This window comes from Zalophus californianus, chromosome 15 (assembly GCF_009762305.2).
Source record: "Zalophus californianus isolate mZalCal1 chromosome 15, mZalCal1.pri.v2, whole genome shotgun sequence".
Taxonomy (NCBI): Eukaryota; Metazoa; Chordata; class Mammalia; order Carnivora; family Otariidae; genus Zalophus; species Zalophus californianus.
The window spans coordinates 34,091,597-34,115,925 of NC_045609.1; the positions used below are offsets into that span (position 1 = coordinate 34,091,597).

Genomic DNA, 24,329 nt, shown 5'->3' on the forward strand with positions numbered 1-24,329 from the left:
AAGCTTATCTGCTCCCACTCATTCTTCAACTCCCTTCCACCCATACCTTTGGATATGATTCTGGTTGAGGGAAAGGGCTTTCTGAAAACACTCCTGTGCTTTGATGTTGTCCTCAGTTAGGAGGCAGAAGGCACCGTAGTCCAGCCAGTGTTCCAGGTTCTGGGGCTCACGGACCAACCTCTATCACATGAAGCATCAGGAGGACCAAGGTTATTGTAACACTAGGTCATAATTTTTATACATATAACACCATAAATACTATAAGTTGTATGAAAGTAGAAACTGTCATTTTTTTTTTTTATTTACCACTGAATTCTGAATGTCTAGAACAGTCACTATTCTGGCTCATAGTATATGAATAAATACTTATTGGAATAATTTTAAAATTAAATCTTTAAGTCATTGCTTCTTAGTGTCGATGTTATGGTCACCGGAAGCTCCTCTAATTACGTGGAAACCTAGATTCATTGTATAGTTCATTTTAAAGAGTCACATATAATAATTTCTGTCATAGTCTTGAGATAGCAAATATAAGTTTAAGTACAAATATGTAAAACAAGCATCTCATAATGAGTGAAAACTACAAAACATTGCTGAAAGAAATTAAAGATGACATAAACAAATGGAAACACATCTCATGTACATGGATTGAAAGACTTATTATTATTAAAATGTCAATACTGCCCAAAGCAATTTACAGATTCAATACAATCTCTATCAAAATCTACAAATGGCCAAAATGCATGGGAAAAGATGCTCAACATCACTAATCATCAGGGAATCAAACCACAGTGAAATACCACCTCACACCCATTAGGAGAGCCACCGTCAACAAAATAAAAAATGTTCATAGAAGCATTACTCATAACAGCTAGAAAGTACAAGCAACCCAAGTGCCCACTGACAGATGAATGGATAAGCAAAATGTGGTCTATTCATACAATGGAATATTATTCAGCCTTAAAAAGGAAGAAAATGCTGACACATGCTACAACATGGATGGACCCTGAGGACACAAGCAAAGTGAAATAAGCCAGTCACAAAAGGACAGAACATATTTATATAGACTAAGGTTTTGAAGTTGTTGTAGTCTAAATGTTCCTCTGTCAATTAATTTAGAATTTGGAACATATTTTCCTACTTAAAAAGTATAAATGTGAAAAGATGTTCAAAATCACCAGTCATTAGAAAAATGCAAAATAAGACCACAATGAGATACCCCTTTACACCCTTTAGAATGGCTATAATTTTTAAAAAGATGTATAATAATAAGAATTAGTGAGGGACACTTGGGTAGCTCAGTCGGTTAAGTGTCTGCCTTCAGCTCAGGTCATGAACCCAGGGTCCTGGGATCGAGTCCCACATCAGGCTCCCTGCCCCACAGGAAGCCTGCTCTCCCTCTCCCACTCCTGCTGCTTGTGCTTCTGCTCTCGCTGTCTCTCTCTCTGTCAAATAAATAAATAAAATCTTAAAAAAAAGAATTATTGAGAATATGGAAAAAATGAAACCCTCATTTATTGCTGGTGGGAATGTAAAATAGTATAACCTCTTGGAAAACAGTTGGGCATTTCCTCAAAAAGTTAAGCCTAGAGTTACCGTATGACCCAGCAATTCCACTCCTAGGTATATACCCAAGAGAACTAAAAATATAGGTCCATACAAAACTTAAACACTTTATTTATGAATGTTCATAGCAGCATTATCCACAATAGCCAAAAAGTAGAAATCCATCAAATACCCACACCTGATGAACAAATAAACAAATTGTGCTATATCTATACAATGGAATGTTATTGAGCCATAAAAAGGAATAAAATACTAATACATACTATGACATGAATGACTTTTAAAAACATTATGCTAAATGAAAGAAGGTAGTCACAAAAGAACACATATTGTATGATTCTATTTATACATGTATGTTATACATTTATACTATATGTTAACATAGTGTTATATTCATTTTAGGTACACAATAATTCAACAATTTATACCAGTACTCAGTGCTCATCATGATTAAGTGTACTCTCCAACCGCTTTATCTATTTCACCCATCCCCCCACCCACCTCCCTTCTGGCAACCACCAGTTTGTCCTCTTTATTTAAGACCTTGTTTTTTTGTCTTTTTTTCTTTGTTCTTCTGTTTTGTTTCTTAAGCTCCACGTGTGAATGAAATCATATAGACTTGTCTTTCTCTGTCTGACTTACTTCACTTAGCCTTATACCCTCTAGGTCCATCCATATTGTTGCAAATGGCAAGAGCTTATTCTTTTTTATGGCTGAATATATATATATATATACCACACTGAATATATATATATATATATACCACACTTTCTTTACTCATTTATCGGTGGACACTTGGGTTGCTTTTATATCTTGGCTATTGTAAATGTTGCAATAAACATAGAAGTGTATATATCTTTTCAAATTAGTGTTTTCATTTTCGCTGGTGATACTGCATTTATATAAACTGTCTACAACAGGCAAATCTATATATAAAGTAAACTAGTGGTTGCCTCAGGCTGGTGGTAAAGAGGAATGAGAAGTGATTGCTAATGGGCACAAGGTTTCTTTTTGGGGTAGTACAAACGCTCTAAAATTAGATTGTAGTATTACTATGAACCTAAAACTGCTCTTTAAAAAGTCTATTAAAAATTAGGGGCACCTGGCTGGCTCAGTGGAGGAACATTTGACTCTTGATCTTGGGGTCATGAGTTCAAGCCCCATGTTGGGTATAGAGATTAATAAAAATTTTTGTAAGGGTGCCTGGGTGGCTCAGTCATTTGAGTGTCTGCCTTAGATCAGGTCATGATCCCAGGGTCCTGGGATCAAGCCCCGTGTCAGGCTCCCTGGGAGCCTGCCTTTCCCTCTGCCCCTCTCCCCACTCATGTTCTCTCTTGCTATCTCTCTGTCTCTCAAATGAATAAATATTTTTTAAAAATGTTTTTGTAAAAATTAGATTGTGGTGATGGTTGCACAATTCTGTAAGTGAACTAAATACCACTGTTCACTTTATATTCATTTTTTGTTGAAGTATAGTTGACATACAATATTATATTTTTTTAAAGATTTTTTATTTTTTATTTGACAGAGAGAGAGAGTATAAGCAGGGGGAGCGGCAGGCAGAGGGAGAGGGAGAGGGAGAAGCAAGCTCCCCACTCAGCAGGGAGCCCGATGCAGGGCTTGATCCCAGGACGCCGGGATCATGACCTGAGCCAAAGGCAGATGCTTAACCGTCTGAGCCACCCAGGTGCCCACAATATTGTATTTTTTTCAGATGTACAACATAGTAATTTGACAATTATATGCATCACAAAATCACAAAACTACACTCACCACAAGTGTAGTTACCATCTGTCACCATACAAAATTATTATATATTCCTTATGCTATACTTCTCATATTTATTTATTTATTTTATAACTGGAAGTTTGTACCTCTTCATCCCCTTCACCTATTTTGACCATTTCTCCACCCCCACACAACTCAACACCAAAAAAACAAATAATACAATTGAAAATGGATAGAGAGGAGCGCCTGGGTGGCTCAGCTGGTTAAGCATCTGCCTTCTGCTCTGGTCATGATCCCAGAGTCCTGGCATCTGCAGAGCAGAGAGCCTACTTCTCCCTCTCCCTCTGCCCTCCCTCCCCCAGCTTGTGTGCTCTCTCTCTCTCAAATAAATAAAATAAAATCTTTAAAAACAATGGGCATAGGCGTCGGCAGCCATATATACAATGGAATATTACTTAGACATCAGAAAGGATGAATATCCAACTTTTACATCAACGTGGATGGGACTGGAGGAGATTATGCTAAGTGAAATAAGTCAAGCAGAGAAAGTCAATTATCATATGGTTTCACTTATTTGTGGAACATAAGGAATAGCAGGGAGGACATTAGGAGAAGGAAGGGAAAAATGGGGGGGTGGAATCAGAGGGAGAGATGAACCATGAGAGACTATGGACTCCTGGAAACAAACTGAGGGTTTTAGAGGGGAGGGGGGTGGGGGGATGGATTAGCCCAGTGATGGGTATTAAGGAGGGTACATATTGCATGGAGCACTGGGTGTTATACACAAACAATGAATCATGGAACACTACATCAAAAACAAATGATGTACTATATGGTGACTAACATAATATAATTAAAAAAAAACAATTCTGAAACTATGTTTGGATTTCATCAATTTGAAACTTAAGAAATTAAAGTCTGGGGGCACCTTGGTGGCTCAGTTGTTAAGCATCTGCCTTCAGCTCAGGTCATGATCCCAGGGTCCTGGGATCGAGCCCCGCATCGGGCTCCAGGCTCAGTGGGGAGTCTGCTTCTCCCTCTCTCACTCCCCCTGCTTGTGTCCCCTCTCTTGCTGTGTCTCTCTCTGTCAAATGAATGGATAAAATCATTAAAAAAAAAGAACAAAGAAATTAAAGTCTGACTCTGGAAAAAAATAAAAAAATAAAAAATAAATAAAAACAATGGACAGAGGACCTGAATAGACATTTTTTGAAAAAAGACATACAGGTGTCCAGCAGACACACGAAAATATACTCAACATCACTAATTATGAGGGAAATGCTAATCAAAACCACCATGAGGTATCACTTCACACCAGTTAGAATAGCTAGTATCGAACAGACGAGAAATAACAAGTGTTGATGAGGATGTAGAGAAAAAGGAACCCTTGTGCACTGTTGGTGGGAATGTAAATTGGTACAGCCACTGTGGAAAACAGTATAGAGGTTCCTCAGAAAATTAAAAATAGAAATACTGTACAACCCAGTAATTCCACTTCTGGGCATTTACTCAAAGAAAACCAAAACAGTAATTTGAAAAAATATGCACCACTATGTTTATCGAAACATCATTTACAATAGCCAAGATATGGAAGCAACCTAAGTATCCATTGACAGATGAATGGTATAAAGAAAATGTGGTATACATATGCAATGGAATATTATTGAGCCATAAAAAAGAATGACATCTAGGGGCGACTGGGTGGCTCAGTCGTTAAGTGTCTGCCTTCAGCCCAGGTCATGGTCCCAGGGTCCTGGGATTGAGCCCCACATCAGGCTCTCTGCTCAGTGGGGAGCCTGCTTCTCCCTCTCCCACTCCCTCTGCTCATGTTCCTGCTCTCACTATCTCTCTCTCTCTGTCAAATAAATAAATAAAATCTTAAAAAAAAAGAATGACATCTTGCCATTTACAACAACATAGGTGGACCTAGAAGGTAATATGCTAAGTGAAATAAGTCAGACAGTAAAAGATGAATACCACATTATTTCATTTATATGTGGAAACTAAAAAACAAAACAAACAAACAACAACAAAAAAACCAGACAGGGACTCATAAATATAGAAAACTGGTGGTTGCCAAAGGAAGGAGTAGAAGGATGGGCAAAATAGGTGAAGGGGATTAAGATGTACAAACTGCCAGTTTTAAAATAAGTCACAGGGATGAGAAGTACAGCATAGGGAATATTGTCAATAATACTGTAATAACTGGTATGGTGACAGATACAAAGTATGCTTATTGTGGTAAGCATTTCATAACATATATAATTGTCAAATCACTATACCTGAAACTAATACAATATATAGTGTATTAAACTATACTTCAATTAAAAAAAAGAATGTTATATAAATGACATTATATGGTACATAACCTTTTGACAGTGGCTTCTTTCACTCAGTATAATGCCTTTGAGATTCATTCAAGTTGCTGTATTAGTAGTTCATTTCTTTTCTTGCTGAATAGTATTTCATTATATGGATAAACCATAGTTTGTTCATTTATTCACCCTTCAAAGAACATTTGAGTTGTTTCTGGTTTGAGCAATTATGAATAGAGTTGCTATAAGCATTCATGTACATAAGATTATACTTCTTTAAGGTAAATACCCAGGAGTAGGTCATATGGTAAATGGGTAAGAAACTGCCAAACTATTTTTCAGAGTTGCTTTATCATTATGCACTTCCTCCAGCAAAGTGTGAGCGTTCCAGTTCCTTTGTATCCTCACCAGCACCTCATATTGTCACCATTTTTCATTTTAGTAATTCTAATCAATTGTAGTAGCACCTTATTGTGGTTTGAATTTGCCTTCCCTAATGGCTAATGATATTGAATATTTTTTCATGTTCTTATTTATCATATTTATGTCCTCTTTAGTGAAATACCTGTTCAAATCATTTGCCCATTTTTATTTAGTTGTTTTTCTATTGTTGAATCTTGGGAGTTCTTTTTTTTCTTTTTTAAATTTTATTATGTTATGTTAGTCACCATACAATACATCACTAGTTTTTTATGTGGTGATCCACGATCCATTGTTGTCGTATAACAGCCAGTGCTCCATGCAGTACGTGCCCTCCTTAATACCCATCACTGGGCTAACCCATCCCCCTCCTTCCCCTCCAAAGTGGCTGTACCAACTTGCATTCCCACCAACAGTGTAAGAGGGTTCCCCTTTCTCCACAACCTCTCCAACATTTGTTGTTTCTTTCCCTATCCATTTTTGCCATTCTGACTGGTGTAAGGTGGTATCTCAGTGTGGTTTTGATTTGAATTTCCCTGATGGCTAATGATGATGAACATTTTTTCATGTGTCTGTTAGCCATTTGTATGTCTTCTTCAGAGAAGTGTCTTTTCATGTCTTCTGCCCATTTTTTTGACTTGATTATTTGGTTTTTGGGTGTTGAGTTTGAGAAGTTCTTTATAGATCTTGGATCCCAGCCCTTTATCTGTAGTGTCATTTGCAAATATCTTCTCCCATTCTGTGGGTTGCCTCTTGTTCTGTTGACTGTTTCCTTTGCTGTGCAGAAGCTTTTTATCTTGATGAAGTCCCAAAAGTTCATTTTTGCTTTTGTTTCACTAGCTTTTGGAGATGTATCTTGAAAGAAGTTGCTGTGGCCAATGTCAAAGAGGTTACTGCCTATGTTCTCCTCTAGGATTTTTTCCATTGCATATTTTTTCCTGCTTTGTCGAAAATTATTTGACCATAGAGTTGAGGGTCCATATCTGGGCTCTCCATTCTGTTCCATTGGTCTATATGTCTGTTTTTATGCCAGTACCATGCTGTCTTGGTGATCACTGCTTTGTAATATAGCTTGAAATCGGGCAAGTGATCAAAAACCTCCCAAAAAACAAGAGTCCACGGCCTGATGGATTCCCTGGAGAATTCTACCAAACATTCAAAGAAGAAATAATACCTATTCTACTGAAGCTGTTTCAAAAAACAGAAACAGAAGGAAAGCTTCCAGACTCATTCTATGAGGTCAGCATTACCTTAATCCCCAAACCAGCCAACAACCCCATCAAAAAGGAGAATTTCACACCTATATCCCTGATGAGTATGGATTCCAAAATCCTCAACAAAATCCTAGATAATAGGATCCAACAATACATTAAAAGGATCATCCACCATGACCAAGTGGGATTTATCCCCAGGATGCAAGGGTGGTTGGTTCAACATTCGCAAATCAATCAATGTGAAAGAACACATTAATAAGAGGAGAGAGAAGTACCATATGGTCCTCTCAATTGATACAGAAAAAGCATTTGACAAAATGCAGCATCCTTTCCTGATTAAAACTCTTCAGAGTATAGGGATAGAGGGAACATTCCTCAAGTTCATAAAATCCATCTATGAAAAACCCACAGCGAATATCATCTTCAGTGGGGAAAAGCTGAGAGCCTTTCCCTTAAGATCAGGAACACGACAAGGATGCCAGTATTGTTCAACATAGTACTAGAAGTCCTAGCCACAGCAATCAGACAACAAAAAGAAATAAAAGGTATTCAAATTGGCAAAGAAGAAGTCAAACTCTCTCTTTTCGCAGATGACATGATACTTTATGTGGAAAACCCAAAAGACTCCACCCCCAAATTACTAGAACTCATACAGCAATTCAGTAATGTGGCAGGATACAAAATCAATGCACAGAAAACAGTTGCTTTCTTATACACTAAATGTAACTGTAGAAAGAGAAATTAGAGAAACAATTCCATTTACAATAGCACCAAAAACCATAAGATACCTTGGAATAAACCTAATCAAAGAGGTAAAGGATCTATACTCTAGGAACTACAGAACACTCATGAAAGAAATTGGAGAAGACACAAAAAGATGGAAAAACATTCCATGCTCATGGATCGGAAGAATTAACATTGTTAAAATGTCTATGCTACCCAGAGCAATCTATACCTTCAAGGCCATCCGCATCAAAATTCCAATGACATTTTTCAAAGTGCTGGAACAAACAATCCTAAAATTTGTATGGAATCAGAAAAGACCCCGAACTGCCAAGGAAATGTTGAAAAAGAAAAACAAACCTGGGGGAATCTTGGGAGTTCTTAATATTCTGGATACAAATCCTTTGTCATTTATGTTTTGCAGATATTTTTTCCTAGTCCATACCTTTTCTTTTCTTTCTCTTAATAGTATCTTTTACAGAGCACACATTTTTAATTTTTTTTCCAATAAAAATTAGAAGGAGTTTTAATTTCCAAGTCCTTTGAGAAAGCAAAACTAATGCAACACAAATTGAAAGATCTAATTAATAAATTTAACAACAAGCCAAAGTAATTTTGCACATAAATTAACCCATTTATTATAGGCTATCAATGTTTCATATGGTGGAGCTTCTACTGGTCTTTCAACTCCTTCAGTCATCTGATGGCAGAATTTACTGTGAGGGCAGAAGTGGTGTTGTAGGTCCAGGCACTATCAGCGACGGTTTTCATGCAGGAGCCGCAATGCCAGATCCCCACAGATCATCTTTTCATCTTGGTTTTGCCACGGAAGGAGCAAGGATACTTGGCATGCTGGCTTATTTCAATCTTCTTCACCATTTTCCTGAGGGAGGCACCATAACGGTCCTGTATTTTCACCCATGATTCTGACCTTCTTGGTGCATTTAGCCATGTTTCCCACAAACTAGGTCTGAGCCCAGAGAGCACACATTTTTAATTTTGATGAAGTTCAATTTATCCTATTTTTCTTTTATGATCATGCTTTTGTGTCATGTTCAAGAACTCTTTACCTAAACTCCAGGTCATGAAGACTTTCTCCTTTGTTTTCTTCTAAAATTTTTATAGTTTTATGTTTTACATTCAGATCTATGGTTCATTTTAAGTTGATTTTTTTTTTAAGTAGGCTCCACACCCAGCCTGGAGCCCAGCATGGGGCTTGAATTCACGACACTGAGATCAAGACCTGACCAAGATCAAGAGTTGGATGCTCAACCAACTGAGTCACCGACGTGCCCCTTAAGTTGATTTTTTATACAGTGTTTGAGGTTTAAGTCAAAGTTTTTTGTTTTGGGGAGTTTTTTTTTTTTTGCATATGGATGACCAACAGTTCTAATACCATTTTTTTTTAAAAGACTGGCTTTTCTCTATTGAATTTCCTTTATACCTCTGTCAAAAATATAATGGTCTTATTTATGTGGACCTATTTTTAGACTCTATTTTATTGACTTTTGTGTCTATCCTTTTGTCAGTCCTGTTGGGTTTTAAATAATTAAAAACTATTTGTTATACCCATATTATACAAATAATAGTAACAACTATCCCTGGGAAGACATTTAATTACCTCTTCGTAATACACTGCTGCCATTTCAAAGTTCTCATTTACTTCTGCTTCAAATGCAAAGAGTCGAAGCTGTTCACTGCTTGTATAAATGGTTGAAACAGCGCCTTGGATATCATCTGGCATGGTCTTGTCAACATCAAGATGTTAAACAAAACAAAGCAATTACAAGTAGAGAGTCTTATAAGAATAAACTAGACGTGAGACCCCAGTTATGAGGTTGAAAATGCTATTGGGGTTTCTTATAGTCTTGCCAATATAGTGAGAGTGAGAATGAACCAAGAGAGAAATATCAAGGGTATCAAGAAATATCAAGAAAGAGAAGTTCAGGTATCTGAATACCAACAATCTAAGCTCACAGAAGTAAGTAAAAATTAATTTGAGCAGAACTGTTCTCCTCAACCTTCAGGGAAGTCAAAATCTCTAAGTAAGCCTCCTTCTACCTCAAACAACTTCCTATATTTTCTCTAGTGTATGGGACAAATATTATCATTTTTAGGTGCCATGACATGAAGAAGGTTAGCAAGCACTAGCGAGAGTCTTCAAACATCAAAAAAACCCAGGAGATTAAGGGTGAAGCTTTGGAAGTTGTTTCTGTACTTTTAGCGAGATATGTAAGCAAATCCCAAAAAGGACACATTTTAGAAATAGCCAGAAAGGTAGGAGAAAACCCAGAAAAATATTATACCCTATGTACCCATTCAGGAAAGCAGTTCTGGTATAATAAGTAATCTCCTGGATCAGAAGCTATTGCCAAGGAAGGTTGTCCTAAATTCTTTAATTAGAAGTAAAAAAATTATCAGTAACATTAACGAGTAGAGTTGTTAAGGGATGTAGAGAGTAAAGCTAAATTTGACATGGGCCAAAGAGAGCTCCTGATCATGGATTAATGCCTCTGTTGTTATTTTTAATTTTGATGATCTTGACCTCCAAATCTGTCCAGCAACACACTTCATTGCCCAAACCAGAAATACTCTACCTCTAATATCCCACTCCCAGAATCTGCGTTACAAGCCTTCAGTCTTTTTGTCACTTTATCCCCTGAAAACTGCTCTCTGATTTCATTTCCTTCATTTCCAATATGCCTACCTTTCCCAATGGGTAAGCCTGGACCTCATGACCACCCACTCATACTACTCTCCCATCAGCACACTCAGGTTCCAGGCATCCTTGTCCTTCTCCTGCACTTGGTCTGAAGACTCCCAAATTAAAACAATCCTACTATCTGACTTCTTCATTCTTAGACAAGAGCTGCTAACAGGTCCTGAGGAAAATTGCATACATAAAGAAATATCTGAGCTGCCACAGATTCTTTGGCATTCAGCCTTAGCCGAAGGCCTTTCATACTCTCCAAAATCTATGTAGTTGTCCTTGTTCAACAACATATTCCATTATGCGATGATGCAGTATCTAAATTTTCTTCTCTTTCTTCAGGCTTTTTATTCAAACATTATTCTCTTCACTGTCAGAAAAGACATCACTTCACAGAGTAAATGGAGATCATTAGGCCAGAAATCCCTCAACTTATGAACCCCACATTGGAAGAGTTTATTTCTGCATCCATTGTATCTCTTTCTTTTCAGTCTGAGGAAGAAGCATCACATCCTTCTCTGTTCTTGATCCTTTCCCACTTGTATATACCCTGGGATTGCCATCAATTATTCTCTTTCCTTCTATTTTCAATTTCTTCCCATCTGCTGACTCCTTTTCCCAAACCTATGGACATGCTAAAGGCATCTCCAGCTTAAAAAGAAAATCTTTATAATTTCTAGCTTCTACTTCCCCCTCCTTCCTTTCATCTTCCAACTTCTTGAATTTATATTCACCTGCTTCCTAATCACTCATTTACTCCATAATTCATTATAATTTGAATCCATTCCATTAGCTCACTGATATTACTATGTAAAAGTTAATAATCTCCTTATTTTCAGATTCAATGAAAACTTTTCAAATTTTGTGTTTTTCCCCCCAGTTTTATTGAGATATAATTGACATCCATCACTGTGTAAGTCTAAGTCATACAGCATAATGGTTTGACAGACATATATTGTAAAATAATTACCACAATAAGTTTAGTTAGTATGCATCATCTCAAATGGACACAATAAAAAGAAAAAAAATTTTTTTCTTGTGATAAGAACTCTTAGGATTTACTCTCTTAACAACTTTCACATATATCATACAACAGTGTTAACTCTAGTCATCATGCTATACATTACATCCCTAGTACTTGTTTATCTTGTAACTCAAGGTTTATATCTTTTGATCACCTTGTTCCAATTCCCCCTCCCCATGAACTACTAGGAATATTTGACATTGTTGACTACTTTTTCTTCTTAAAATTCTCTTCCCTTAGCTTCTGTGATACCACTGTCTTCTGGCTCTTCTGCCTTTTTAACAATTCACTTATCTCCTTTATTAATTCTTTTACTCATCCATCCCTTAAATGCTGGTGTTTGATAGGGTTCCACTGACAGCTCACTTCTCTCTCATGTTTTTCTCAGCATCTTCATCTATGACCATAGTTTAACTAGCACCTACAGGCATATCATCTTTTATTGCACTTTACAGATATTGTTTTTTGTTTTTTGTTTTACAAATTGAAGGTTTGTGGTAACTCTGTGTCAAGCAAGTCTATCGGTGCCATTTTCTAATAGCATTTGCTCACTTTGTGTCTCTGTGTCACAGTTGGGTAATTGTCACAGTAATTCAAGCTTTTTCATTGTTAATTATATTTGTTATGGTGATCTGTGATCTGAGGTTAGGACTCACTGAAATCTCAATGATGGTTAGCATTTTTTAGCAATACAATATTTTTAACTTAGGTTTGTACATTGTTTTTCTAGACATAATGCTATTGCACACATAATAGACTACAGTATAGTGTAAACTTTATATACACTGGGAAACCAAAAAATTCATTTGACTTGCTTTATTGTGATATTTGCTTTACTGTGGTGGTCTGGAACCAAACTGTCAATATCTCCAAGGTATGCCTATATATACTCATGGCTCCCCAAATCTCATCTACAGTTCAGATCTCTCTCTTGAGAAAAACCTTATAAGAACCAATGTTCAAAAGTGATTTCAACATCACCTGCCTCCTACCAAATTCACTTGTGTTGTATTTCTTGTCCTGGTTAATGGTTCTACCAGCTACCCAGTCACTGAGCCCTAAACTTAAGAATCTTTGACCCCTTTATTACTACATAATAACCAGTTAACACCACCAGTTTCACCACATCTAACCCACCTGACATACTGCTATCAGAGTGTTTTTCATAAAATGTGGATCTGATCATATTATTCCCCTTATAAAATAATTAAATTTATTGCTTCCAAATGCTAATAAGGGAAAGAGTCAAAACTTCTTTGTGTGGCATATAAGGCTTCCAACCACATTCTCAATCCCCCTACCTGGAACTGATCCCTGGCTTCACCTCCTACTTCTAAGTCCCTTAACCACTTCAACCTCTGCTCCTAAACTATATGCAGTTTCTGTATATGCCATACACTTCCAATCTTCCAAGCTTTTGTGATGTTCCCTATGACTCAAATGCTCTGAAACATCTATCTGGAGAACTTTTTAGCCTTCAGGATCAAGACACAGCTCTTCTGTGAATCCTTTCCTGACAGGTCTCAGGGTGAAGTTGATCACTCTTTCTTTAGGCATCCCCTAACCTACTCTACCATGGACACATCCCTACCACAGCACTTACCTAGCCCTACTGCACTTATTTGTATTTGATGTCTCTCTCCTCTACTAGACAGGGATTCCTTGGGAAACAACACAACAGTAAATACTATCTCATGCTCAATTCTCAAGGCAATTTATCCAAATCATCTGTGCCCAAGGTGGGATTGTTTTCTTAATCCTAGGATATCAGATACTCCTCACCTTCCTCTTCCAGAAAGGCTGGACAAGGTGAAAGAAAAAGTAATGGTGACAGAGAAGAAAACAACAGTAAAGGAAAAAAACATAGAATAGAGGGCTTGAGGAAGCATGGCTACTTAGAGACTACCAAGGGGACAAAAAGACTTTGATTTTTGTCATTGTTTTCAAATAAACCACAACTGTATACATTCAAAAATGAGCAAATGAAGACAAGATGCAAGCTGTGCAAATATAGATAGAAACAGACAAATGGGAGAAGAGCAGGCTATCAGTCAAATAGAAAAGGCCTGTTTAGGGGCATCTGGGTGGCTCAGTGGGTTAAGCGTCTGACTCTTGATTTGGGCTCAGGTCATGATCTCAGGGTTGTGAGATCGAGCCCTGTGTGGGGCTCCGCAATGCGCAGGGAGCCTGCTTGGGAGTCTCTTCTCTCCTCCTCTCCCTCTGCCCCTACTCACCCACCTCTCTGAAAAAAAAAAAAAAAGAAAAGACATGTTTGAAGTGTCATTGTCATTCAGGTATAATATCTGAAAGCTCATAATGTTTCTTAGTTTTGATTGCCAATCATGGAGAGCAAACTGAGAATTGCACACATTCACAGAATAAGTAGATGATTTTTGTTTTATAATTTAATTAGCTGATTTTATATATTTCTTTCATCCATCACATTTATGACAGTTATGAAAGTTATTATGCCAGGAAGTTGAATTATTCTCTCTTGTTCTCCCCAAAATTAGTTTTATAATTTAGGCAGTTTCTTATTCACTTTTGTCAGTGCCTAGCACAGAGTAGACACCTCATAAATGTTTGCTGAATGAAGGAAGAAAGGAAGCAAGGAAGGAAGGACTCATTCAGAGACCCTGATGTCCTACTTTTCTCCGTAGGAGTAAGGGCTCTTAGTTCTTGAGCACCTACCTGGTTTAAGGCCACATGCATCTGATCCACCAAGAACACATAGAGCTCACTAATAAATGTCTGCAGTTCCTCCTGGCTTTCAAATGATGTCGTCTTCAAATACTTCTCTCTCACAATCTTTACTACGGCATGCTGTAAGAGACATAGATCATCCATTTGATTATAAAGTCCAGCACCATGCTGACAACACAGGTTTCCCTTGAGCTTCTTTCTGGTCTAAGGCCCATCAGAACTTCAGAAAGTGATTGATTTCTCCCTTGGTAACTGCTAGAATGTCAGGTCTCTGATTTTCCACCAATCAACATACTCTGCATGACTTCTCTTCTTGACATCATCTCTAGTATGGTCAATGCAGAACTCATATCATTTGAAGAGAGCCATAGAGCTAAAGAAGACCTCTAGGTTTATGCATTACATCTCTCATGGTGACCACATGATACAAGAGGAAAAGGCCTGATTTGATAGTCTGGAGAATGGGATTCTAGTTCTAATCCTGCCACTGTACCACCTCAAAAATTAAAGTTACTACCTCATTTTCCTCATTTGTTATATGGATGTGTATTCTGGTCTTACTATCTTACTTTAGAAGATGATTGAGAAGCCAAAGAAAGATAACAGGTAGGTGGTGAAGCTTAAATTGCTGTACAAATAACATATTGCTATAGCCATGACAGCTCCCCCACCCCAGCTAAAATTATTGCCAGGTTTTGTACTAAGCACTTTCCATGCATCATATTATTTAATTCTTATAATGTGATAGTATTAGTATTATTGCTCATAGTTACACAAAGAAATTAAAGCTCAGAGAGGTAAAGTTATTTGACCATCCAGCTAGTAATGGTAGAACCAGGAATCAAACTAAGTTGTGACTATGCCACCTACTGAGAAGAGCTCCTAACCTCCATGAGCATCAGTTGTTTTTCACCCTATTATTTCCATGTGCTTTCTTTGTATCTGTTAAGTACAGTACAGGACACATAGTAAATGTGCACAGACAGGCAATCTGGTGTAGCAGTTAAGAATGTGAAATTCTGGAGCAAGAAGGCTGCCTGAATTTGAGTCCCATCTTTAACCTTTACTAGTTCTATGACCTTAGGGAAATTACTTAACCAATTAATATTGCATTTCTCCACCTGTAAAATGAGGAATATCTACCTCATAGGGTTATTGTTAGGATTAAATTAGTAAAATACAAAACATTTAAAAATTTGTCTGGTGGGGTGCCTGGGTGGCTCAGTTGTTAAGCGTCTGCCTTTGGCTCAGGTCATGGTCCCAGGGTCCTGGGATCGAGCCCCACGTTGGGCTCCCTGCTCGGTGGGAGGCCTGCTTCTCCCTCTCCCACTCCCCCTGCTTGTGTTCCCTCTCTTGCTGTGTCTTTCTCTGTCAAATAAATTTTTAAAAAATTTGTCTGGTGTACAGCAAACACTCAATAAATGTTAATCATTATTATGTAGGAAATTATTATTAAGTAAATATTTCTCAAATCTTAGTGATTCTGTGGACTATAGAAAGGTAATGGAAGACAGATGATTAGTCATGGAATTAGTACCAGGCACAGAGTTTCTGCCTGCTACAGTAACATGAAACCTGGCTCAAAATCTGGCCTAGCCTCAAGTAAAGACTTAGTTTCTTAAAAGCTCACACTTGGAAAGGATACTTAACCATTCCAAGGCTTTCCACAAGTGGAGCTTCTCATATTCCATGAGACAGAACATAACTCTTAGCACCAACAGCAAGAATGGTGGAAGCGTAGCTGAACATGACCAGAGAACAACTAATAATTAGGAATGTAGAGAAGATGCTTCATAAAAATCCACTGAACAATTAAAGGAATATTTACCTTGAGTTGTTCTTTGAAAGCGAAGTATTTTCCAGAGCAGTTAAGTTCATAGTTGAGCAGGCACTTCTGCTCCTCCACAGTTTCACTCTCCATATCACTCCCCAGTTTGGCCACCTGTTTTCCAAACATCCTATGATACTCATCCAGAATAGCTCTAGATATATTCTTGATCTGCATGTGGTAGTCACTCACCGCCTAGAAAAATACAAAATGTCTGGTAAAGAGGCCTCGAAGAGATCAAGATATATAATGGAACTCTGAAACTGGATTGGGTTTTATATTCCATAATGTTTTAGGTAAAAATTGCCCTTTACTTTTCAGGTCAGAGACTACCAGCCAAAGGATTAAATACTATTCACTATTCATTGTATGTCACTGGTCACAAACAGAACCAGGAAGAGAAATATGAGAAGCTACAATTTCTCACCCCTTCTAGAAAACATACTGAAGAGTCCATGCCTTATTTTCAAATAGGTGCACTCAACACCTTATTACTTATAGTTTCATCTTGGCTTTGGCACTTGCCTTCTGAGCTCCTCCTGTCCGACGGGCAAGAGGCGGCCTTGGAGGAATCATTTCCTTGACCCTGTACCAGGAAAAAATGACAAAAACAAAAACAAATTTTATTATCTGCAGATTTATGTTCTCTTATTCCTACTTCCGAAGGGCCTGTATTGGAGTTTCACACTTGAGCACTGCAATTCTCTCATGTAAAAGCCTAGATGTGAACCATACAACAGTATACAGCTATGAACTAGATAGGAAAGAAGCCAGGAAGCAGCTACTCGAAAAGTAGCGAAGTTGTACTTTGCGTTAATTTGAGCCCTGGTTTTACTCTTACATATTTTTTTAAAACTGCTATTGCACTCAAAAGACAGCTTGACTTGAGAGTTGGCAAGAAACAGATGTTATGATTTTAGGTGCACTCTGTAGAGTCTCTGAAAGAATGAAGCTTTGGAAATCTAAATGGTACAGGCAAGTGAATGCTTTTCTTTCCTCTCCATCTAGGATAAAAAGTGTCCTCTTGATACACATAATTTATGACTGCATTAAATTACAATAATGATATCAGATGTTGTGCTGATTAAGAGAATATATTTTGTTACTGTCAACCTACTTATGCCAAAACTTCTACCTTCCATTTTCAGGATACCTTATAAAAACTAGAGGAAATTAAATTCTTAGCTCTTCTTCCTTATAGTTGCAGATTCCTGCTGAAGTATATAGTACTGCCTTAAAGTTTACAATCAAATTCACAAATTCAGTTTTCCTTTAATAGGTCTTATGTAATTGTATACCTCTGTTCATTGTTTCTAATTTTAATTTTATTTATCTTAATAGGTAATATATCCTACGATTCAAAACTTATGAGGTATAAAACAATATATACTAAATTGTCTCCTTGTCATTGAGCTTGTTGACAATCTTGTTGTCCAGTCACCAATTTCCTCTCCAGAGACAATGTTACTTACTCACTCATTCAAAATATATACTGAGTGTCTACCATCCATCAGGCACTTTTCTAAGTATTGGGGATAGAGCATTAAACAAATTAGGACAAAAATTCCTGCCTTCATGGAGCTTATATGCCAGTGGGGAAAGAAAGACAATAATTAAGATAAATATGTTAGTGATATGTGCCATGGAGAAAAATAATGCAGGAAGGCAGAAAGACTATGTTGGGGACTAAGGTGGTGAAGTAGGGAAACACATTTCATCAAGACACTTACTGAGATGGTAACATTTGAGTAAAGACCTCAGGGAAGTGAGGAAGCAAGTTGTGTAGATATCTGGGATAAGGAAAATACAGGCAAGAATCTATACATCCAAGAAGCATAACAATTTCCAAGCAGAACAAACTTGAAGAGATCTATACTAAGAGCGTTGTATTCAAATTGTCAGAAGCCAAAGACAAGAGAAAAACTCAAAAAGCAGTGAGAGGAGTGACTAGTCACATAAGATAAACAGATAATTTCAATAATGTCAATAAGAATAACACCAGCCATAGAGGCCAGGAAGTACTAGGGTAACATATTTAAAGTTTTGGAAGAAAAAAATGCCAACCAAAAACTCTATATACAGCAGATTACCCTTCAAGAATGAAGAAAAAATTAACAAAATAAACAAAAATTAAGAGTCTATTAGTAAGATCTAATCTATAAGAAATGCTAAAGGGAGCCCTTCAGGCTGAAATGAAAGGACACTAGTCAGTAACTGGAAGGTAACAGAAGAAATAAGGAACACTGGTAAAGGTAAATATGAAAGCCATTATTATTGTACTTTTGGTTTGTAACTCCTGTTTACTTGTTTTAGAAGGTAAATGCATAAAATAGTAGTTAGAAATCTTTGCTAATGGGCACAAAAATGTATAAAAATGTAATCTGTGACAGTAGCACCTGGGTGGTTCAGTTTGTTCAGTGTCTGACTCTTGATTTTGGCTCAGGTCATAATCTCAGGGTGGTGAAATCAAGCCTCCTGTCTGGCTCTGCAGGAACATTACTCCCCATTTTATAGAGATAAAAAGAATAATAAGAGAATATCATGGACAATTATATATCAACAAAGTGGATAACCTAGATGAAATGGACAATTTTCTAGAAACACAATCAAAGCACTATGGTACAATAAAAAAACCGTTTTTAAAAATTACATTTATTTATATGTGACATGGGTGTGTATGTTTGTGGTGTATGTGTATAATACAGAAACTTTACAATAATTCCAGAAGGATAAATACCAGTTTTTTTAAAGTAGCTATCACTGGGTGAGTAGAAATCTGAGTGTTTTTATATACTTGCTGATATCAATTTTCTCCTAATCTTGATTTTTTTTATAATGAGCATATACTGCTTTTGTAATAAGAAAACAACAGTAACAAAAGAAATTTCATCTGAGGAAAAAAACTGGAAAACTTTCTGCTAGTTAGCCTAGGAAAATTATATTTATGGGGACAGTCTGAATTCCTTTTATATATACCTAAAATGTGTTTGTAAAACAAGTATAAGAACCATTTCTACATACCTTCTGGCTAGCTCCTCTGGCATTCGCTGTGGAACCAAGGCTCTGTCCAGCTGAATCTCCAACACAATGTATGTCCCTGCTTCTACATATTGCTGTAAAGATATTTTTCTCTAATTTATTCTTTCCGTTAAAAACAGATATTTATGAACAAATTTTAGTAACATAAGAAAACATTTACATGTAAGAAAACTGCATATACAACTATATGTATATAGCATGATCCTGACCGTCAAAATATTTTTAATATAGAAAAATAACTGGAAAGAAAATAGTAACAGTGGTTATCTCTTGCAGAAAAGCATTTTCAGTTTTATTCTTGGAAACTTTTATCTCAGCTGAAGCACTGTTTAACTTGTTCATGCTTTTCTTGGAACTGTTTTAAGTGAATGCTATTCCTTCTGCCACCAAACCTTCCAAGTCCTGTGGAAATATTCACATAACATTCTGATATTCCCACTCACAGCATCCACATCACCATCTACCAACTGCAACCTGATGGACATTTCTACCCAGAATTTTGCCAGCATCCTAAATACAACATGTCCCAAATTGAACTTATCATTTCCCTTATATTGACCTCTCTTTTGACTTTTCTCTTAATGATTTTGTCATCCTTCTAGAAGGTAAGGCTTGAAACCTGAGTTATCTTTAGCTTTTCTTCCTCAGCACCCTCAAACTTCCCAATTCCAGATATTGCCTCTTCAAGTTTCTTTCTTTACTACAACATCTTCTCTAAATCAAACTGGCACTAACACTCATCTGTATTATAATAAAAACCTATAAACTGATATTTGAAGCCCCCTCCCCAATTTCTTTCTCTTTTTCACATCCTTGTAAGAGTTCTGCCCTGAAATACATATAAGGTCTTATTTCCACATAACTTAAAAACCTTTCATGTGAGTCTCCCAGATGAAGCTCAAGAGTCCCTCATCACCTATATAATGAAGGCCAAACTTTTTAGCAAGGCTTTCAACAACAAGCCTTTCTACAACTCAGTGCAGCCTCTCCTTTCTCACCTCCTTCTACAATCTCTCCTTTCTTTTCATTTCTCTACTCCATACACTAAATTAAGTGATATACTCCAAATTCTGCTACCTTCTTTGTGCCTTGACTCAAGTTATTCCCCGGCCCTGAAATGCCTACTCCCTCATCTTCATCTGGCAAATTGTTCTCTTAATCTTTCACTACTTAGTGCAGATGCCACCTCTTCCATGTAGCCTTCTGAGACTGCCCCATCCTAGGAGTGATTAATCTGTCTTCTCTGAGCCCTCACAGCCCTTTTATTTGTACCTCTATTACAGCATTCAGCAAAATTCTGTATTATGGTTAGTTATGTACCGATCTATTTCACCCACCAGACTACTGAGTGTCCTGAATGCAGATGAGTAAATGCTGCAGATCATAAATCTTTGCATTCCTCCTAGTGCATAATATAGGAGAATTAATAAAAGACATAAACTTGTAATGTTAGAAAGGACCTTAAAGTTAATTTGGTACTACCTGCTCATTTTAGAGAGTCTCAACAAGACAAAGAAATTTACCCAAAGTCATAAGCTAGTCATGGCAAATATGGGACAGTAACTAAGATAATGAGCATTTTTCACAATATCATACTCAATTTTCCAACTGTTTATGCATAGTTACCTGTCCTTCTGGATTGTGGCTTAGAGAGGATTCAACTTCCAAAGGAGTATCTGAGCTCTGAGATTTTATACTAGGTGCTTGCTGAAAGAAAATGAACACACATCAAAAACTGAATTCTTACATGGTGTTCACAATGTTAGGAACAATGATCTTTATGTTGCAACAAAATGCAAACTAAACTGATGCAATTTGCCAGATAAGAAATCAGTGCAAGCCTCTGGAATGTAACAAAACTAGCAAAATCATCACCTTCTAAACAACCTACCAAATCCCCAGGCCTAAGCCTTCCATCCATATCCTTTTCTTTGACTGTTTTCTCTTCTTTCACGTTCTTAGAAACAACAGGTTTAGACAATGGAGAATTAATTCCTCCTATTTTATTATTCTGAATCAAATGATGGCCAGTATCCCGGAACAAGCTAAATAAACATTTGGTCTGAAAAGAAACAACAAAAAAATGCAATGAATCACAGGCAAATGGGACAGATTTGAAAGAAACATATTATTCTTTAACATCATTCAGTTTTCTAGATAATCTCAACATTGTAGAATCAGAGGGAGATAGGGGAAATGAAAAACTTTATTGATTGCCATACTTGTTGAACAGGTAAAACCGTCATAGAAAGTTAGCTGCCTACCCTATTATTTAAATTATTATGAGGTGGGACTCCTGGGTAGCTCAGACCGCTACGCATCTGCTTTCAGCTCAGGTCATGATCCCAGGGTCCTGGGAATGAGTCCCATGTTGGGCTCCTTGCTCAGTGGGGAGCCTGCTTCTCCCTCTGCCTGCCGCTTCCCCTGCTTGTGTGCTCTCTCTCTGACAAATAAATAAAATCTTAAATTATTATGAGGAAACCTTTCAACCTTGCCTGATTTTGGTGTTTCATAACTCTTATTCCCAGAAAGCTTTTAATCTTTGATACACAATTTCAGATTATTTCTGTATAAGAAATATTATCTAATTACTACTGGCTTATCAAGTATAATTGGAAAAATAAGGCAGGTTTAAAATTCAAACTAAAAACTTTGTATGAGAAAATTGAAACTTTAGGTAAATGACTGGGAAAAAAATCTCATAACAATTTTTTAATTAAACAACATGGGTAAAATCTAAATACAATTTATGCTGAGTGAAAGAAGCCAGACCAAAAAACAAAGAGGGGGAAGAGTGGAGGGAGGTATGAGAGGATAATAGGGGAGACAAGAAAACTTTGGTGGGGGGGCAGGTAATGGATATTTACATTATCTTGATTACAGTGATAGTTTCACTGATATACTATAAATAGTCACATACATGTCTTTGTATAAATGCAGGTTTTCAGTTCTCTTGGGTAAGTTCCTAAAAATGATTTTCTGGGTTAAGCTAAGTTAGTGTTTAACATAGATTTTCTGTATAGTTTTTCTACCAAGTATTGAGATCGGAATATTGAAATTTCTAAATGTTCCTCAGATTACCTATTTCTCCTTTCAGTTCTGTTGGATTTTGCTTCAAGTACTATGAGGTTCTGTTGTTAGGTATGTATACATTTATAAGGTATATATTTATTATATACAATACTTTGTAAATTCTATCTTCCTAATTAGTTGACTCTTTAATCATTCTGACATGCCATTCTATGTTGTTAGTAATACTTCCTTGAAGTCTCTTTTGTCTGATATAAATATAGCCACTCTGCTGTTACATTTTCCATTTGCATGGTATATCTTTTCCATCTTTTTACTACAATTTATGTGTATCTGAATCTAAGTGTGTTTTTACACAGAATTATATTGAATCTTGATTTTTAAAAATCTGGTCTTGTAATCTCTATCCTTTCATTGGGGTGTTTAATGCTACTTACATATAAAGTTATTGTTGAAGTATTTACATGTATGTTTGCCATTTTGCTATTTGCTTTCTATATCTTGTCTTTTTTGTTCCTCTGCTCTTCCTTTAAGTGCCTTCTTTTATGTTAAATATTTATGATGCTCCCATTTAATTCCTCTGTTTATATATATATATTTATTTATATACACATATGTATTTGTGTGTATGTATATGTACACGCACACATGATTTTCTTAGACATCCTAACTAATCACAATCTATATCACATTGATACTAACTTAATTCTGATATAATGTAGAAACTTTAGTGCACTGTAGTTCCATACTATCCTCCCTCCTTTATGCTATCATTATCACATAAATTAAATCTATATATGTTATAAACCCAATATAAGTAATGCTTTATATAATGTCTTTCCAAGAAATTAAGAGTAAAAGTGAAAAATATATTTCTAAAATCTTTTATATTAACTTAAATTTAACCATTTTTAGTGCTTTTTGTTTCTTCTGGTGGATTCATGTTAGCAATTGGTGCTCTATCCTTTCCAGCTGAAGAACTTCCTTTAGTGTTTCTTCCAAGACAAGTTAGTTAGTAACAAATTCTTTCAATATTTGTTTATCCTGGGATGTCTTTATTTCGCCTTCATTTTTGATTGCTAGAGTTTTTTTTTTAGTTTTTGATGTCGTGTTCCATGATTCATTGTTTGTTCATAACACCCAGTGCTCCATGCAGAATGTGCCCTCTTTAATACCCATCACCAGGCTAACCCATCCCCCTACCCTCCTCCCCTCTAGAACCCTCAGTTTGTTTTTCAGAGTCCATCATCTCTCATGGTTCGTCTCCCCCTCTGACTTACTCCCCTTCATTCTTCCTCTCCTGCTATCTTCTTCTTTTTCTTTTTTCTTAAAATATGTTGCATTATTTGTTTCAGAAGTACAGATCGTGATTCAACAGTCTTGCACAATTCACAGCGCTCATCGTAGCACATACCCTCCCCAATGTCTATCACCCAGCCACCCCATCCCTCCCACCCCCAACCACTCCAGCAACACTCAGTTTGTTTCCTGAGATTAAGAATTCCTCATATCAGTGAGGTCATATGATACACGTCTTTCTCTGATTGACTTATTTCACTCAGCATAACACCCTCCAGTTCTATCCACGTTGTTGCAAATGGCAAGATCTCATTCCTTTTGATGGCTGCATAATATTTCATTGTGTATATATACCACATCATCTTTATCCATTCATCTGTCGATGGACATCTTGGCTCTTTCCACAGTTTGGCTATTGTGGACATTGCTGCTATAAACATTGAGGTGCACATACCCCTTTGGGTCCCTACATTTGTATCTTTGTGGTAAATACCCAGTAGTGCAATTGCTGGATCGAATGGTAGCTCTAATTTCAACTGTTTGAGGAACATCCATACTGTTTTCCAGAGGGGTTGGATTGCTAGAGTTTTCATTCAGCACTTTGAATATATTATTCCACTGCCTTCTGGATTCCATTGTTTCAGATGAAAAATCAGCTGTTAACTACATTGGTGCTCCCCTATAACCAATGAGTTGTTTTTCTCCTGTTGAATTCATAATTTTTCTCTTT

At 36.7% G+C, this 24,329-nt stretch overlaps 1 protein-coding gene across 8 annotated transcripts in view; it reads right to left on the bottom strand.

Annotated features, from left to right (window-relative positions):
• Window positions 1–24,329, bottom strand: part of CFAP70 (cilia and flagella associated protein 70) — a 104,011-nt gene that overhangs the window by 23,551 nt on the left and 56,131 nt on the right. For 7 of the 8 annotated variants that reach the window (XM_027597207.2, XM_027597205.2, XM_027597204.2 and 4 more), the window contains exons 11-18: window positions 21,162–21,332; window positions 20,897–20,977; window positions 19,253–19,344; window positions 16,757–16,817; window positions 16,232–16,426; window positions 14,392–14,523; window positions 9,588–9,713; window positions 47–180 (exon numbers count right to left, since the gene is read on the bottom strand). In XM_027597207.2, the coding sequence (XP_027453008.2) occupies window positions 47–180; window positions 9,588–9,713; window positions 14,392–14,523; window positions 16,232–16,426; window positions 16,757–16,817; window positions 19,253–19,344; window positions 20,897–20,977; window positions 21,162–21,332 (992 nt within the window). The remainder of the gene's footprint in view (window positions 1–46; window positions 181–9,587; window positions 9,714–14,391; window positions 14,524–16,231; window positions 16,427–16,756; window positions 16,818–19,252; window positions 19,345–20,896; window positions 20,978–21,161; window positions 21,333–24,329) is intronic. The other variant, XM_027597209.2, reaches the window with a different exon arrangement.